Source organism: Capsicum annuum, chromosome 8 (genome assembly GCF_002878395.1).
Source record: "Capsicum annuum cultivar UCD-10X-F1 chromosome 8, UCD10Xv1.1, whole genome shotgun sequence".
Classification (NCBI taxonomy): Eukaryota; Viridiplantae; Streptophyta; class Magnoliopsida; order Solanales; family Solanaceae; genus Capsicum; species Capsicum annuum.
This window is the reverse complement of record NC_061118.1, coordinates 155,405,397-155,424,314: the sequence shown is the minus strand read 5'-3', so window position 1 is coordinate 155,424,314 and position 18,918 is coordinate 155,405,397. Positions and strand designations below refer to the sequence as shown.

The following is an 18,918-nucleotide window of genomic DNA, read 5'->3' as shown; positions in this document are numbered from 1 at the left end:
TGGATTCTAAATTTAAGTTATCATAATCAAGTGTCCATCCCAACTAAATTTAAAATTTAATTTTTGAATATATTTAAGAAATTACTTAATATAAATATAAGATTTAAGCTAAACCTACTAGGTTCGACCATATATAACAAACCCTTCACCTCTGCCCCTGCGTCCTCTTTTAATTAGATACTTTAGGTTTGAGATAGGGGGATATATAATTCTTTAGTAAGGCCACCTTATTTTAATTTGATGGACCTATGTAGTAGTGAATTCAAATTAATTGAATTAATAAATTTCGGATATAAGATGTCAAAAGAAAAAGGACGACTCGATATATGTTTTAGCAATGGGGCTTCTTTGTTATACTCCCTCCTCCTTAAAATACTTATCACATTTCGATTTTTTAGATTCAAATTATATGAACTTTGATAAATATTTTAAGATATAATTTTTAAATATTTAAATTTTATTTAAAAATATAGAATTAATTAGTCTAATTAAATTTAACTCTAAAAATTAATTAAATTATCTCTGGAGTGATGAAATGAGACATGTATTTAAGGACGGAGAAAATATTATTTTAGTGGAGTATAATTTATTAAGCAAATGGTATGAGGAAAAAGAAGTGCCCTTTATGGAGTTTGAATGGCCACCCCTTGGAGAACTACTCCGACAGGCAAATATTACATTACTACAAAAACTATAATGTTGACATTTCATGTCATTAGAACTATTTATTACTTATTATTATCAATTGAACTTCCTCACGATGTGATAGTGTTTTTTCTTCTTCTTTTTTTTTTTTTTCTCTTTTGGTGTCCAATATGTTTTACTATTCCATTGGCTTTTATCCCCTCAACTTCAATGGCCCAAAAAAGATGTTGCCATTCACTTTTTAGCCTTTCTGTTAGTGCTCACTATCTATTGGTTGCTTTGATTCAGTTGGGACTTCCCCTTTTAATATACTATTTTTTAATTATGGAGAGACTATTTTAAGTTTACAATAATATAAAAAAAGTTGGTCTCACTGTCTTGTAACTGGTTAATATTGCAAAAAGGAAAAGAAAGTATTTGATTATTGAATGAGATTTCACTCCAACTTGAAGTTGACGGCTCTGCCCACTTTTTTCATGTCTAAACACAAAATTACTTTTCAATTTAGCTTCAAATTATATAAAAAAAAAAATCACCAAATTCATGTTCAAATGCATATTAAAGCTCTCATTTAAAAGACTTTGAAGTGCAATCATGTAATGTAGGAAGAATAAGAAAGAATGAATATATAAAAACAAGTTGGGATAATATTTAGTGGTGCATTTTGAACCAACAGAAACATATATATTATGGTGTTATAATGGTCAAGTTGGATTCGTTATAAATAGTTAAAATCATTGGGCCATGTAGTATACCCTCCTGTTTCACTCCTAAAAAAGTTAGTAGGACTATATATATAATGTGACTACTCGACATTGATACTTTGATTTCACTTTTCATCTTTCCGCTCTTTCTCTTTTTAAGAGCACACTTTAATTTGGAGAGCTTATTGTCTCATTCCCTTTAAAACAAAAAAAAAAAAAAAAAAGTTCTTCTTCTTTTCTGTTTTCCTTTAAAAGTTTTTTTTGGTAACAAAAAAAAGGAGGTGTTCTTTCTTATTGAAACCCCACACGTAAATAATGTGAAGTGGATGAAGTATTGATTTAACATTGCAGTATAACGAAATTTTTTATACTACCATTATGTTTATGTAATTTAACCAGTTACATTAGGTTAGTTGCCATTTATTCTAAATTGTCAACTACATGAATATTAAATGTAGTTATTTGAAATTACTTTCACAATGACCTGACTTTGTAAAATTGAATATACCATGCATAGGGGCATAGACTCATAAAATAATGTCCTAAAATCCACTCACTCGGTCATAATTCAAATGGTCACTCAACTCATGATTTTTCTCTCAAAAAGTCACTCAACTTTATTTTTTATTTCAAAAATCACTCAACTCAGGGTTCTCCTCTCAGAAAGTCATCCAACTTTAATTTTTACTTCAAAAATCAATCAACTATGAATATTTTACTTACAAAGTTACTCAACTTATTTAATCAATTAATTTTTAATTAAAATTTGCTAACATCAAAATTTATTTAAAACCAAAATACTAAAAATTCATTTCATTACATATTTTCATTTTTACTTTATAACCTGCTGAAATTTTAAAATATCCTAAATAGTTAATATCAATTCACTTATGTTAATATTAATTTTTAAGATTTTCAGTATCATATTTATTTAGATGATTAGATTTAATTAACTTCCAACGTGATACTTATTTACGAAATTGATTTTTCAATCGTAATGTATTTTTTTTGTATTTCCACTTGTATAATATACAGATGCATCAAATAATAAATATAGCGAATTCTATTCCTACATAGTTGATATAAGGGGGCGTTGTAGATTTTAAACTAAAATGATATGATATAAATTATTAGCAAATGTCATTAGACATTAGTAACATTATAATATATATACTGCAATGAGGTAAAATTAGCAATAAAAATTATACAATCAAATGATTATGATTTTAGGATATTAATTGATGATTTGTATGACTATATATACTTTAGAGTATAGAGTAACCATTGGACAAGAAAATTGGAAAAAATAGTAGTAAAATCAAAATTCTAAGAAATAAAAAAGATATTTTTTAAACCATTGAAATGAATTTTGAATATGGACGAGCCATTAAATTAATTGTTTATTAAGTGATTTCTTTTTAATTCTTAAATTTTTTGTTTTAAATAAAAATTACATGTTAGCAAATTTTAATGAAAAAAATTAAATTAAATAGCTTGAGTAACTTTGTAAGTAAGACACTCGACTTTTGGAGTAAAAATTAAAGTTGAGTGATTTTCTGATAAAAGAACTCATAGTTGAGTGACTTTTGGAGTAAAAATCAAAGTTGAGTGACTTTTTTAGAGAAAAATCATTAGTTGAGTGACCATTTGGGTTATTAACTTCTTTTTTTCACCTGATTTCTGGTACCCGCATTGGAGCCCCAATTAATCCGGATTGCGCACTGCAAGGTCCATTCTGGGAGAGAAGCTCCCAACAGGATTTTCTCCATACCAAGAACTCAAACCCGAGACCTCTAGTTAAGAGTGGAGGAGTCCACCACTACACCACAACCCATGTTGGTCCCCTTTTCTTCGCGTACGCCTTCAATGAGCTCTAAGTTTAAGTAATACGTATTGGTAATGTAAAAAATATCTCATCAGGTCATCTCTACATGTAGAAGTCAGGTGAACTCAGTAGTCATACCTTGTATATATGTCTGTGTGAAATTTGGGAAAGAACCGGACTACAAGATCTCTTAAATATCTATAAATATTCGACTGCTAACCTGGTTATGTTGTAGTGTTGAATGAAGTTGCTGCAGAAACCCATAAATTTTAATTCTTGGATCCGCCTATATATATGTTACATGTTACAACAGGTAACATATCATATTTTCAAGATTTCAAAGCCCACACTTCGTAGAGACATACATGTATTACCTTTAGATGATATGATGATATTAAAAAAATTATTAATACCAATAATGTATAAAACTTAAACTCGTTAAGTCACTTCATAGATAGATAGATAGATAGAGTAATAAATAAAAAGCTACTTTGTAATCTTGGCCTCATTCTCTTTTTAAATATTTTCTTTCCAATTGATTCTAGGGGAGTTTGTAGAGTTGAAGCAATGTCTATATTCTACGCAAGTTTGGCATAAAAATCCAATAAATGAAAGAAAAAGAATCTGCATATCCAAATTGCATAATCGAAAAGTGGAGCATTATAAACCAGAAAAAGAAGAAATTAAGAGGAATATATATTATGGGGGTCAATTAATCATAGCATGCATGTTCTTGGGCTGCAATCAAAGTCAAAATTATTATAGATAGGGTCCGTGGCTACCACAAGACATCGCGTGCCAGATTCTCTTATGTCTATTTCAGATTTTGACATTTTAATGTTCTCTACCTTATACCATATTCTTTGTTGAATTATTTCTTTCCATTTTAGAAGAAAAGGGGGTTCTAATCTAGTGGAGTATATATTTTTATAGAATTAAGCTGTTTTTTTTTTTTTTTTAAAGATAGAAGAAAATGATAGGATTAGCCGGACCCTTGCAAGAACGTAACAGGTTAGTTTGTCTTTGACCTGTCTCGTCGACTTGCATGCCCTCTGTCATGGGCGTCATATAAAAATTATTTAAACCCTTAGCTTAGTGTATATAGATAATATTTTACGAAAAACAATTTGCTTATACCATGGAGGTTATCACATGAAGATTACACTAAGGAATTTCAATATTGGACTCAAAGAAAAAGTAAAGCATAGCGCTAATTAACTTCTGCTTTTAAGAAGATCCAAAAATGCTTCTATTGTGATGACTGATGGGGATGGCTAGGTGCTCATTTAGGCTAAGCAATAAGATGGTTGTCTGTTTCTTTATTCGTTTTTAGCAAGTAGCAATAAGGATTCTTTGTCTTACATATATTTTGTTTATCTTTTGAGAATCCGGTACTTGCGTATTCTTCTGGTACTATAACTGTCAAGTTATGTATGTTTGTACAGTTTAAATGAGAGATGAAAGTCATTCATTTGATGAAGCAAGAATTTCAAAGACTGATGAAAAGCAAGTTACCTCGAATCTTTTTTGTTTTGTTTTCTGTCTCTGGGTGGGGGTGAGTGAATGTAAAATTTGTTGTTCTTGCACATGTTAAAGAAAGTGGCAGTAATTATTTTAAGCACTATGTGAAGAGTAATTATACAGTATTCACATATTCTTCCTCATCTTGGTATTACAAGATTCAGTTGATTATGAGTAAGGCCTGTTTTAAATTTTTTATTTCCAGAATTATAAGTCGTTGTTGGGAATTTTTTTTTGAACTCTGCTATTCTAATATTTGAAACTTGCTTCTTTTCTTTTATAGATTTACAAATGATACATCATGATTCATGCCATATATTGACATGAATTCTGTTTAGCAACACGTGCAAAGAAAATTTCTACAGATCATAAATAAAATGTTTTGGCGTCTACATAGTATCCAGACCTCACTTGTGAGAGATACTGATATGTAAAGTTTTTGGCAGTAGGTGTAGCACATCTTCGGCCGGGATAGCCCCAAATGGCCATCATATGCTTTCATAATGGACCAAAGCCCAATTGCTAGAGATTTTGTAACGATAACTAGTAGCACTATCAAGGGAACAAGGGAAATTCGTGCGTTCTAATCAGAAATACATACAAAACTAAACCAAATTCATTGTGTTGGCTAAGCAATTATACTGGTGTTTCATTTTACAAGTCAATGGGGTCAAAGCTTTCGTACAACAGAATAAAATGACAACCTCCCCCTGTACAAATAGTGATAAAGCAAATGACACATGACGTCTAATAATATCAAAAGAACCATGTATAGCCAGCTTGAACGTCATGCGGTCTAAAATTCTTCACGAACTTGAGGGTCCTCATAGGTAGGAGCTTCATAACTACTCCACTCTTCAGAAGTTTCAAAGATTGTGTGTGTAGTTGATTCACTATCAAACGAGTCCTTGGGCTCAGAATTTTCAGCTTTAGTAGCCTTGTACAATTCATCTGACACAGATCCATCAACTTCTATTTCCTTTAGTTGGAGAAATACAAGTAAATGATCCACTCCATTAACTAAATCATACACCATTAATCCAACCTTTCCTCCAACCCAACTGCCCAACTCGCTCCCAACCAAGTAACCAAACCTACCCATGGTCTGCTCCCCGAGATAGCCAACCCAATAGGCGCCAAACAAGGTACCTGAACCCCTCAATGCCCCCTCAATTGGGGTACCTCCAAGATAAAGTGCTTCAAAAAAGTCCCATCCTGCAGAAATTATCGGACCAACAATGCGCTTGGTTTTTCGCACGGCTAGTTTTGCAGCTTTTGCTCCTTCTTTCTGAGCTAGTTTAGCTGCTTCTTTTGCTGCGATGCCTTGTGATATGGCATCATGCAGAGCAGTCTCGATTGCTGAGTTCCTTGCTCTCTCCACATGAGAGGATCTGGTGTTATAAGCGTACAGCTTCACACCTTCCTTGACTAAACATGCTAAGCTTCCCGTACTCCCATCAAAACAGTGCAACCAAGTAAATTCTCCACTCTTTGATGCAGCCTCTTGACCAACCCACTCCCTACATTTTTCAGCTGGAAAGCAACAAGATATAAGGCAATTGATTGATATAACAAACAATAAGGTGGGATAGAATAAGCAAAGAACCAAATAATGGTGAGTAGGGTAACGCCGTAGAGGCCCCTTATCGTTAAGAGTCGTGAATATCAATGGTACAATTCTATGCACATAATACTAGAAGAAAAGTGCCTCAAAGTAGTGATACTAATGCTGGTAGGGAAAAAAACGCAGATTAAGAAGTATGAGCATAAAAGTATCCTGTAGCATGAGTGCAAAGGATAAAACATTTCCAAAAATACAAAAAAAGTGATTGTTAAATCGAGAACATAGTAACCTTCATATCCGCTCCTTCTTCAATGCATAGAACTACGACCAGAATCTCAGTCGGATGGTTAGCGCAACAAATTTAACAAGAAATAAATGGTAGAGAAAACATATGCATGATGCAACTATCCAGTAGCATCAGAGGGGACGGAGGAAAATGCTATAATGGATTAGGAAAAAGGTCAGAATAATCAAAAAAAAAAAAAAAAAGGAAGATTCAAAGTTGAGAAAGAGATTGAATATTAGTTCCTAGTTATCGCCTTAACTGAACGAACAACTTCTAATGCGAGACGAAGCACTAAACCCAGTAGCACCTAATTTCAGGATTTAAGCACTAAATATTTCTCTACAGTATATTAAGCACGACGGGTACAAAGAATTAAAACTTAAAAAGAGTCAAGAACCACAAAAGTATATTTAGACGCGCAAATAGAAAAATTGTTAAAGCAATACTCATCCAAGATTCTAATGTCAAGCTACTTCCAGGATTATGAAAGTAGTTAGTAACTCCAGGTAGAAGATTGGTCAGTAAGTTGAACTATCTTACCATCATAAGCTTGAATATTCATTCCTTAGATATTGTTAGTCCAAATTTCTAGGATCCTCATGATGGTATGCCACGGTACGCATCCATCAATATACAAGACCCAGTGATCCACCCGGGACAAAGCCTTCAATATGAAGACGGAACACGTATATTACAGAAGATGCCTATTCAGATTGGCTGAGTCATCTGGATAGTCCATATTCAAACATTGTGTTTGATAAACGGAAACTGTCCTCGTGAAAAAGTAAGAAGCAAGATGCGGTCTCAAGGTCCAAGTAGAAGCTGAGAACCGAAAGAATAAAGCAGTTTTTTCAAAAGTTGATAAATGAAATTAAAAATCGACAATAGTCACGATACACTGCGTCCAATTTAGTCTTCCATAAAATAAAATATACGTATTTGAGATCAGTTGACACTTTCTTTTGATCAGCTAGCATATGTCTTAACTAGTTCCCATCGATTTCCTTAGTCCAAATGATCAGCTAGCATATGTGTTCAACAAGATGCTCTAAGGCCTAAAAATTAACCATACATGTGACAATCTAAAAACCTATGACCTACATGCTCCATCATGAAGGAGTGTCAAGAATGTTTCTCTTAAATCATGGATTGATACTCGCTTATCTCTATTTTATATCCTCTCAACAACAACAACAACAACATGCCCAGTATATTCCCACAAGTGGGCTATATATCCTCTCAAATGATTTAAAAAAAAGGAACTAAAAGCTGCCACTTCATGTCATAGCCACCAGATTCACCCTCCTTAGAGATGTTCTCACTTCTTTATTCTTTTGGGGGAAAAGATCTTCTACACCAATCAATAGGCTCCATTTCTACCTTCAATCACCTCCCCACGAATAAAGATTCAGTGATGCACCTTGTTTTTCAAAAATTAGGTAGATCCAGGGTAAAACGTGAGTAATGTGCATTTAGCTTGCAGGACAATTTGAACAGTATTTTTCTAACGGCCTATAAGGATATCCAGATTTATTTTATGTGGGGTTCTTAATCATTTTTTGATCATAAAAACCGTGTTTACCATGTCAAAATAAGAAAAGAAGATAAATGAAACACAGACTCTCGAAACTCTATCACAATGTACTACGTTTGTTTCATTTGACCATGCATAGAGCTTAAGATAGCAAGGCAGACTTTTGAATCTTGTGGTCCTAACCCAAAGATGTTATAATGCTGCACTAAAATGACCTTCGAATCTTATGGTCATAAACCCGTCATGCGGGATGTTGGAATTAAAGGGTTACTAAATATAGAAAGCGTCATTCTTTGTTAAACATACTAAAAAGGAAGGTACAACACATAATTGAAACAGAGGGAGCAGTAAATTTGCATAAGCAGTACAATCTTTCATTATTGTCACTTCAAAAATGTCGAGAGCATGCTTATACCGTGGGATGATTGTGCTTCATCTGGACATATCAACCTTAAATCATAGAAAATTCTTAATCTCTCAAGAAGCTAAACGGATATTTCAACTTAAACATGGCTTTCTAAATACAAACTGTAATAACTATGTTATCAACATAAACACCGAATGAAATATATAGACTATGAGCACAGTGCCTACTAAACATTGAACGGTCAGCTTATAGATGTATTTGCCAATTCCCTAATCGCTCCCAACTGTTACATATAACGCACTTAGTTAACATAACTTGTATTGACCAACTTTTGGAGGCATGTCAAATGGCTCAGTGTAGATATTAAACGTAAATGGTTAAATGTGTAGTATATGATAAGTGTTCTACATAAAAATGCAGCTATATTCATTGTAAAATATGCCTATAAGCGGATCCAAGTACAAGACATAAGTCACCCTTATGCCTTTTCAGGATCATATGGAATATAACAAACAGAAGGATGTTTCTGGAACGATTGAAAAGACAATATAAATTATCACGAGTGCCTTTTTGGTTTACTAACATATTTTTTAAGTTACTAACATATTTACTTATGTATGCATAGCTCACTGCTTTTTCAAATTTTTTAATTACATTGGAGAAGGGGATGGGGTTAGGGAAAGGGAACACTATGCTAGTACTGAGGTTTAAAACCTCTACCAACTGTGGAAGGCAGGGAGCTCATCAAGTGAGCTAGCCCTCAAACCCTCATTGCACTTATATGGAAGCTAAATACAAAACTTCTTATATTTTCGTAAAAGAGGAAGTAGAGGTGGATCATCAAAAAAAAAGGCACGTATATATATAGTTTGGATAGCTTGTTTGACAATTGCTATGAAGCCACTCCTTCAATTGTATATAATATTTTCCACACGGAGGGTACTGAGAAATGACAATTATTTAATTTACCAAAAAGTTACTAAACTCTGTAATTTTTTTGGCACCATCTTGGCACATATTTAATAAACTGATTATTTGATTTATCAACGAAGAAAAAGCACAAGACATGACTTTTCTTGCATCCTCCATCTTTCTCTTACTGCTCACATTGTGTATTAGAGAAGAGTCCTTTTTCCTAACCCAACCCAAATATAGTTTCTTTTGTGCCTTTGAGAGAGAAATTCTGCAAGGCAGATGGGGGATTAAATAAGGCATTTGACTAAAAAAAAGTAGCATGGTTTCAAGCAGCCATCACTACTGTAAGAACTTAAAACATAAAATGACGCCGACAAGGAAAACTTAATTTTTTCCACATTTCTGAGTGCAGATAAACCTGCACTTTGCCAAATTTATTTCGATTTTGACAGATCAAATGCAACTTTTGGCATTCATGTGTCAGTCCAGGGCCCTAAATCAGACATCTTACACAGCAGTACATGCAACAACTGCTACCCCTTTCACTTCAATTTCTTTTTAGTAATAAAAACTACATTAAATATAGTATCCTGTTATAATATATAGTATTTACCCCAAGTCTCTACAGCCCAGAGATTAATCTGGACTCTGGTATCCAAACAAACTAACGAGTTTTCAAATCCACATTATTGAACTCTCCCTAATAAGTTAATTACCACGCTATATACTTGAGCACTAAGTTGCTCGGACTCTTCAAAAATGTCTATGGGTGCGTGTCGGATCCTCCAAAAATAGTGTATTTCTGAAGGATCCAACACGGGTGCGGCAACATTTTTGGAGAGTCCGAGCAACTTAGCTTGAGCACTTATAGCCAAATATTGGACACTATGGACTGCTAAATGAGTACTTTTTAAACTGCCCATTGTCCCTGCACTGTACAATATCCTTTTGATGACTTTGACTTTATGCACTATACTATCAACTGCGACGCAGTCCCAAACAAATTAGAGTCGGCTATATGAATCCTCATCGACCATGTTCACCATTCAAATTCATCAAAGGCCGACTATAATGAGAATACTGAATTGGTTATTTTACGATGGTTATGAAACTTCACATTTGCACGGGCATGAGACCGGTAACATGAGTAAGCTCACATTGTACAAAGATTCGTTTTGGTAAAATGCTTCATTAACAAAATTACTACCTTTTACCTATCGAAAAGGGAGTACTTTAACCTTTTAAGTCAGCTTTCCGGTGGTTAACTACCCAGTAAAATCAATAAGTCATACCTAAAAGGGGATATTATCTAATTCCTTAACATTGCAATTCGAATAATTTCCTGTGGCTATTCATAAATCATAAAAGTCTTGTATTCACGTTAGCAATACTGCAATCACAAATTGGCCGTGCAAATGCAAAACTAGTCTAAAGGAAGATAAAAGGCTTTAGATCATCTTGCTAGACGTCTACTTTAAATTGTTATATAAAGACACATTAAGTAGCACTTCAATTAAATGCAACAGCACCCAAATCAAAACTGACCAATGTGACGGTAAAACTCCAATAGGGATAACATGTAATCAATTTATGGGCATAAATACCCCAATGGACCAAGCACATAATATAAATTTCACCAAAGAGTACACAATGCCCTATCACCCATAGCAAACAACAACCTGAGGACCTCCACCATCTCCTACATATCATGTTCCCTACAGGAAATTAATAATTTGGAGTCTAACACGTTTGTCCTATACCACCGAGACCCCTTCTAATTTGAAGGCAATTATGCATCTAGTGCACAATCTCCATACAGATTTACAGCTGCATACTTTCATCTTCCGTAGAAGTTGAAAATCGCCTGAGCAAATTATATATTATGAGCCATCATTACTAGCCTTGGAACTTGTAGACATATCAAGCATTAATATAACATTTGGAGAGCAATAAAATGGATCTTTCCGTTCTAATACTCTATCCAAGAGTTATCAGTATTAATGGAACGCTATTGGATCAAACGACAAAGACATTGTTGAGAAAAGATATGGCTTTTTTCGAATAAAATGAAAATTGGATTCATACAACAGGAGGAAGATTCCCCTTCCCTTAACCGGAAAGATATGTGACCATGAAAGAGGGATTAAGTAGAACAAAAATTAACTGAGTGGTAGAGTTGTGAAAACACTTATTCCTTCCATATTTTGAACCTTAGCTCCATCGAAGAATACATTACTATATCACATCCCAACAAACCATAATTGAATCAACACTTGCAGACTTCCATTTACGTAAATAAAAATGTAAGATTTTCATTCACTACAAGACAATAGAGAGCTCTACAAAATCATTCGTCACCCGGGCAGGCAGTCAATATTTGTGACATGCTAAAGCCCAAAATACCGCAGTGCGTCATAACAAACTAAACAAAGTGGACGAAAAGGTAAAATTCACGGCTTTATTAATCCCAAATAATAATAATCTTCAGCCAATTTCTATACGTACATTGAATAAATCAAAGAAAAAGTTAGAAAAGAATAGGGATTACATACCAGTGATGCTGAGAAATAGAAGGCCAACGAGAAAGAGAAGAACTTGAACGCGCTTCTTCTCAATCATTGAACTAATAATTACTACACCAAAACCCTAAAAGTATCAAAAGCGAATCTACGAAAATGGGAACGATGGATCTGCAGCAGTTGAATTGAATGTTGCGTATAAGCTTGACTCAAATGAATCTGCGTTAATTTTATTAATTTATTCGAGTTCGTTAATTAAGCGGGAGAAGAAAAATCATCGCGCCGGATCACTGTTATTTATGACGGTAAGAGAGTTTAATCTATAATCTATGTTTATAATATATTAAAAGAGCACCTCCTCGTTAAAATTCTCCTCTTAAGATAAAATCATCTTTTTATTTTTTTAAAAAATTATTATTTATTTATTTTTAAATATGAATTATAATATTAACTCGTAAAATATAATGAGTTAGGAAGAATTTTGATCAATTAAAAACTCTTAAAATTACCAATTTAAAGTTAATTATTTTTGACAAAGTATAAACAACAATAGGAATACGTTAGCTATTTTTGACAAAGTAGAATTTTGATCAATTAATAACTTAAATTTGTTTATTTAAATTTGGCTATTGTTAGCAAAGTATAAACAATAATAGGACTATTTGTACGTGAATTAATTTTTGACAAAGTAAACTGTATTATATAAGATTCTTGCTTTTTAGTTTTTATTTTCCTTCAAAGTAGGAGTTCTAACTAATGTGAATTATTATTTATCGCAAAGTACACAGTATAAGGAATCCCAGATTTTTAATTTTTATTTCATCATCGACATTCAAATCGCCCACGAAGGATTCCAAATCAAGAAAGATTTCTGCCTATTTCAAACATAAACTAAAGCATGAATCTTTTTCGAAAAACGAGAGATACAAGTATTTACCAATGAGTTGCCAGCCACCCCCACCATAGCAACTCGAGCAAACCAACAACTTTCTACTGATCTACAGAGTACATCTATCTAAAATTAAGTCAGATCAAGCATTTTTATATTCAGAATCGAACCACAACAAAAGAGGTTTCTTTGAAAAGTGCTTTATGATGTTGTTCTGGTAATGATCTAGGGAAGGTCTTCAGAGTTCAATGATTGTTTCCAACTTCTTTATGGCTTGAAAATGGTGCAAGCATTACTGCATGCAATATAAATACATTGAATATTAACAGGTGATCTTGTCAACAAAATCATTTTTTATAAAGAACGCAGAGAATTTTATAAATAAAAACCTGAAATATAGTTCATCAAATTCAGTGTAATTTTTATTATTATTATGAATGTTATGATTGTTGTTGTTGTTACTGTGTAAACATGGGCTTGTACTAAAATAGATCTGTATTATATATGTACATTCAACTTATCCTAAATAACTAAGTGAATCCACCTTTTATGATTAAAGTTGCATCAGTCATGGATAGGGAGACGTCAAGGAATTGCTAATTTGGTGATCCAACAAGTACTTTTTTAACAACACCAACATCATTGAACATTCATTAAGAAGCATATGCCAACCAACAAGTTACCTTATAAAAACAAAAAAAGTATGTGCCAACCAACTAAAAAGTCTAACGAAACCACCTTTCTAGGTTGCATACACACACACTCCTCAGACCCTATTTGTGGGATCTCACTAGGTATGTTGTCGTTGTTCCAAAACAACCATCCTCAGACCTTTTATAATCTGAGTGTGGGCAAGAACAACCTTCCACGCATTCAAGCTATGGCAACACTCATTTAATCGATTGATTAAGGAGCTAAATTGTGATTGTGGTGTTTTGATTATCTACCGCAAAACAAGACACAGATTAATATAATTAAAGTATGTCATGATAGTATATATTATTTAAACAAAAATTATTTTCTTTTTATGATTTAATTCTTAGTTTGATATAATGTGATTTTAAGCATTAATTGATAATATTAGTGATGTACCCTTGGTTTTATTGGTTTCTAGGATCTATATTTCATGTTAGATTTGATTTTGTTTTAAGCTCTTATGACTTTCAGTTTTTATCGCAACGATAGCAACAACAGAGGCGGAGGCTACTATTAAGGTTAGGAAGAAAAGGAGTATAAGTAGGAAGGAGAGGCTAGTGGTTAGGTTGCTGGGGGAGAAAGAGGAGGATGAAGAGAAGTTTCTAGAAGGTGATGATGAAGAGTATCTTTTTCTTCATTGGGAGTGTGGATTCGTGCAAAGTTTGCTACTTTCAATCTTTGATACTGTTAAAAGGACCATGATCGATTACTTAGAATTATATTCTTCGAATTCTTAAAAAAAATGTTGATGGTTGTGTATCGCATCTTTTGAAAGTAGTGTAAGTTAGAGAATCTGACACGATTGTGATAACATATTTGTAGAATTCAAGCAACATTGCTTGGAGGATTTTTTGAATAGACGAATATTGATTTCAATTATATGTTGTGTAAAGTCTTCGAAGCGGTATAAATACTTCTCAAGCAATATGTAGAAATTTTGAAGTGACTTTTTACATGCATAACAATGCAGTTATACCTTGAAATATAAGCAGTTTGATCTGAATTTATTTAAGTAGCTAACATCAGTAAGAGAAGCATAATTTTCAATCTTTTACTGGTGATGGAGTTATGTCCTTTATGGAGCTAACAGAAATGCAACAACTGATTTCTTATCATATACTGGTGACACTGATCATAAGTGTTTATTGGAATTACATTATAAATGATATAATTAATATTGTTATTATCAACATAATCTATTTTATAATTCAACTTTTCAAATAATCCAGTAAAGGTCTTATAATAATGATAAGGGACACACGTTATAATAATAATAATAATAATCTATATCCATAATCTATATCTATAATTTATATCTATATCTATATTTATATTTATATCTATATCTATAATTTATATCTATAATCTATAATCTATAATATATTAAAAGTGTGAAAACTTTTAGAAAAGTGATTTGAACTTTTTGCCCTTCACTAAAAGACTCCACAATAGATAAAACAATCATTTACCATATTACTAAATTATTATTTAATTATTTTGAAATATTTCAGGTGTCCCATTAAAATTTGGTTATTAATCTTAACTTATTTACACATAATTAAAAATACTATTAATTTTCAAGGTTATTAATCTTTTCTTATTTAAACATAATTAAAAATATTATTAATTTTCAAATATTAATTTACATTTGAGGAACTGATAATAAATTAATCTTTTAAATAAAAAGATGTAACCAAATATGAACTTTAATACTAACGAAATACTATTTTAGTAGTCATTTATTGACTGAATTTTTCGGTCCCTTTTGAACAATAATTTCACAAAAATGGGTAGGTTATTTTGGTAAGAATTTTACTTAAAATAGAAAACAAATTAAGTAAACTCTCTTTTTTAGTGTTAGCATCCAAGTAATTGTATGAATTTTTATCTCTTTACTTTTCTATTTAATTTATATTTTCTTTGCACTTTGAAATTTATTTTATCAGCTATTGGTTATTCGTTGCTTTTAAATGTTGGTTTGATTACTTAATTATGTGATTTTTTTATGTGTGTTTTGTGGTATTTTGAGATTCTATCAATTTTTGAGATTTTATCATAATTTATATTTGATAGTTGTTGACCTCACTCGAAAAAATGCGGTAAGGATGAAAATTTCAATTCAAATTTTAAGCTTCAAAAGAATGCAGATAATTGAGGTACAACTTCTATTAATTTAATTAACATACGATTTATTATTTTGAAAGTTAGATGATCTATCTAAATTTATTATTTAGGAGAAAATTATTCTCGCAATATTTTTTTTGATCGATCATATGTGGGTTAATTGATTAGTCACAAAGAAATTGAGGTTAACACTTTTAATATTCATTCTGATGTTGTCGTAAGTGTATCATTCAATATTTACATCTAATTATGTACGCCCTTTGATTAAAGATATATACAATATTGATTTGAGTAATTGAAGAAAGTAAAAAGTTTGTCCATGTATGATCATTAGTTTTAGCAAGGTAAAGAAGTGATGTTGGACAAGATCGAAAGATAATAATATATTCTTACAAAATATTTTTTTATTTGTGCTTTCTTAATTTTCTGACTTTTTTTCTCCCTTTCTGTTATATTTTATATTATGAATATTAGTCTCAACCCTAAATTGGATCATAGTGTACTAATAATATTTATATTTTAATTTTATATGACGTATATGTACAACAAATGCTCCTTTACAGCTTAATTTTCCTTTACATCTTTTTCTTTGATGAGTAAAATTTTTTAATTCTTTAAATTTTTTATTTTATATATAATTTTATTTATTAAGATGAAACACTTATAATGTTAAATTATATCTTTTAAATAGATACAACATTTATTTTAACTCAATTGCTATTTCTTTTATAATTTTATTTCTTTGTATATGATTATACTTATCAATACGAGACACACGTGCAAAGCACATACACTTGACTAGTGTAACTAAATAAATGTTGTTTAGTTTTTTTTTTTAATTTCTATGGAGTAAAAAATAGAGAAAAGTCATATTTTCCCCCCTGAACTTGTCCTCCCAACTCACTTTAGCACTTAAACTTAACTTCCGTTTATTTACCCCCCTTAACATCTTTAAAGTATATTTATTTCACCCCTCAAAATTAAATACCACTCTCACAACGGAGAGTGAGTTACACACGCACCATGTCAGTGCCAAATCAGTGCCAGGTCATTGCCACGTAAGAAATTAGAATTTTAAAAAAAAAAATCCCACACATACTATTTTTATGTATTTTTTTTTAAATCAAAAAATATTATTTATATATATATATATATATATATATATATATATATATATATTAAAAAAAAAACCCCCCCCCCCACTCTATTTTAATTTAAATAATATATATTATATATAATTATTTTTATGTATTTTTATTTTAAAAATAAAAATATACATGTACTATATATACCATTTCAGCCCCTTCCCCCCCAACCCCCGCTCTTCTTTCCTTCCAGCCCCCCACCCCACCTCACCCCCGTTCTTTCTCTCCTTCCAGCGCCCCCAACCCCACCCGCTATTCTTTCTCCCTTTTAATTAAAGAAAAGTGTTGCTTTAGGTGGTGTTGTTAATGGAAGAAAGTGAAAAAAAATTAAAGAAAAGTATTGTTCTTGAGTGGTGTTGTTAATGAAGGAAATAAAGAAAAGTGTTGTTCTTGAGTGGTGTTGTTAATGGAGGAAAGTGAAAAAAAAAATTAAAGGAAAGTGTTGTTCTTGGGTGGTGTTGTTAATGGAGGAAAGTGAAAAAAAAATAAAGGAAAGTGATGTTCTTGGGTGGTGGTGTTAATGGAGGAAAGTGAAAAAAAAATAAAGGAAATTGTTGTTCTTGGGTGGTGTTATTAATCGAGGAAAGTGAAAAAAATTTGAGGTTGTTAATGGAGGTTTGGGTGTTGTTGTTGATGATGATTTGAAGAAGAAAGAAGGGAAAAAGTCTATTTTTAATTTTAATTTTTTATTAAATTTTAAATATAATATTACTGAAATTAATTTTTTTAATAAATAAACGCGCCCCTTTTTTTAAAAAATGCCACGTCAGCTTTAGGGGTCAAACAAATACATTTTAAAGATGTTAAGGAGGGTAAATAAACGAAAGTTAAGTTTAAGTGCTAAAGTGAGTTGGGAGGATAAATTTAAGGGGGGAAATATGTCTTTTCTCTAAAAAACAAGTATAAATAACATAATTACCAACCCTTTTGGAAGTAATTATACTCTCTCCATTTTTTTAATTACTTTACTCTCTCTCTTATAGTCGACATATGTATAGCATTCTGTTTATATGTTGAGATTTTTGTAATATGTTTAGAAAATTGAGATTTTTTGTAATATTAAAAACATAAGTGGTATATTTGTATAATTTTTAGAAAAAATAATAATACATACAAATTGTATGTAGCGTACTCCTTCTCATTTAACTAGATACTGGAGCCCGTGTCAGCACGGGCCCAATGTGCTATTTTTCAGCTATTATATGTTTTTTTTCATTTAAATTTATATGACACTGATTAGTATTTGTGAAAGTTAATAAAATTTACTATATATAGTTTTAGATATTTTAAGTTGTTAATTATATTATAATTTTTAAGTAATGTCCCTTTATCCTAATTAATATGAAATCGATAACTATTGTAATCTATAATACTTTTTCGACGTTGTAATTTACTATTTTAAGCTATTTGCTATTGTAATTAATAATACTATTCTTGTTTAAACTTTCGTGGTATTATAGTGAATTTAGATTTTCAAAGTAATTTAAGATTTTAATTATTATAATTTAAATTTATACAACTTTCAACGTAATTTTCAATTAATATCCATTTATCCTAATTAATATGACATCGCTAAATATTATAATCTATAGTACTTTTTCGCCGTTGTAATTTACAATTTTAAATTATTTGCTATTGCAATTTATAATACCATTCTTGTTTAAACTTTTATGGTATTGATGGTGAATTTAGACTTTTAAAGTAATTTAAGTTTTTAATTATTGTAATTTATAATATTTTTAACAAATTCAATTTAAACGACACTAATATAATTTCGAGAGTAAACTAAATATCACGAGTGAAATAGCGATATCAGAACGTGTTGAATCTCATAATAACTAATTAAAAGTGATAGAATAAAATTGCTATAAAGAATACTTGTGAAAAAATTTTTAAGTGGTCTCACATAAAATGTCAAATTAATTTAAAACATCAAGAATTAATTTATCATTTTATGTTTATTTCACCTTTTATAAAATAAATATTATCAATTTTTAAATACTTAGATGACTCATAATATTTAATTATGTACAGTAAAATTACAATTGAAACAGCTGAAACAACCATATCATAAATGTCTATTTTACTTTATAATGTCTATTTTATTTTTAAAAAAATATTATTATTTGTTTTAATAAGTAAATGTCATATAATAATTATTTAGGGATGATATAATAAAATTAC

At 31.0% G+C, this 18,918-nt stretch overlaps 1 protein-coding gene across 1 annotated transcript; it reads right to left on the bottom strand.

Annotated features, from left to right (window-relative positions):
- Window positions 1-5,272: 5,272 nt before the first annotated feature.
- LOC107839696 lies at window positions 5,273-12,239 on the bottom strand. Its single transcript, XM_016683297.2, has 2 exons — window positions 11,914-12,239; window positions 5,273-6,228 (listed from the first exon to the last, which is right to left on the bottom strand). The coding sequence occupies exons 1-2, from the start codon at window positions 11,978-11,980 to the stop codon at window positions 5,492-5,494; spliced, it is 804 nt and encodes a 267-aa protein (XP_016538783.2). The 5' UTR covers window positions 11,981-12,239; the 3' UTR covers window positions 5,273-5,491.
- Window positions 12,240-18,918: the final 6,679 nt, after the last annotated feature.

Excerpts from the sequence above, each read along its gene's own strand:
- LOC107839696 (XM_016683297.2), bottom strand. The coding sequence starts at position 11,980 with ATGATTGAGAAGAAGCGCGTTCAAGTTCTTCTCTTTCTCGTTGGCCTT. Across the intron at positions 6,229-11,913 it reads TCTATTTCTCAGCATCACTG|CTGAAAAATGTAGGGAGTGG; the intron begins GTATGTAATCCC and ends GTTGCTTTCCAG.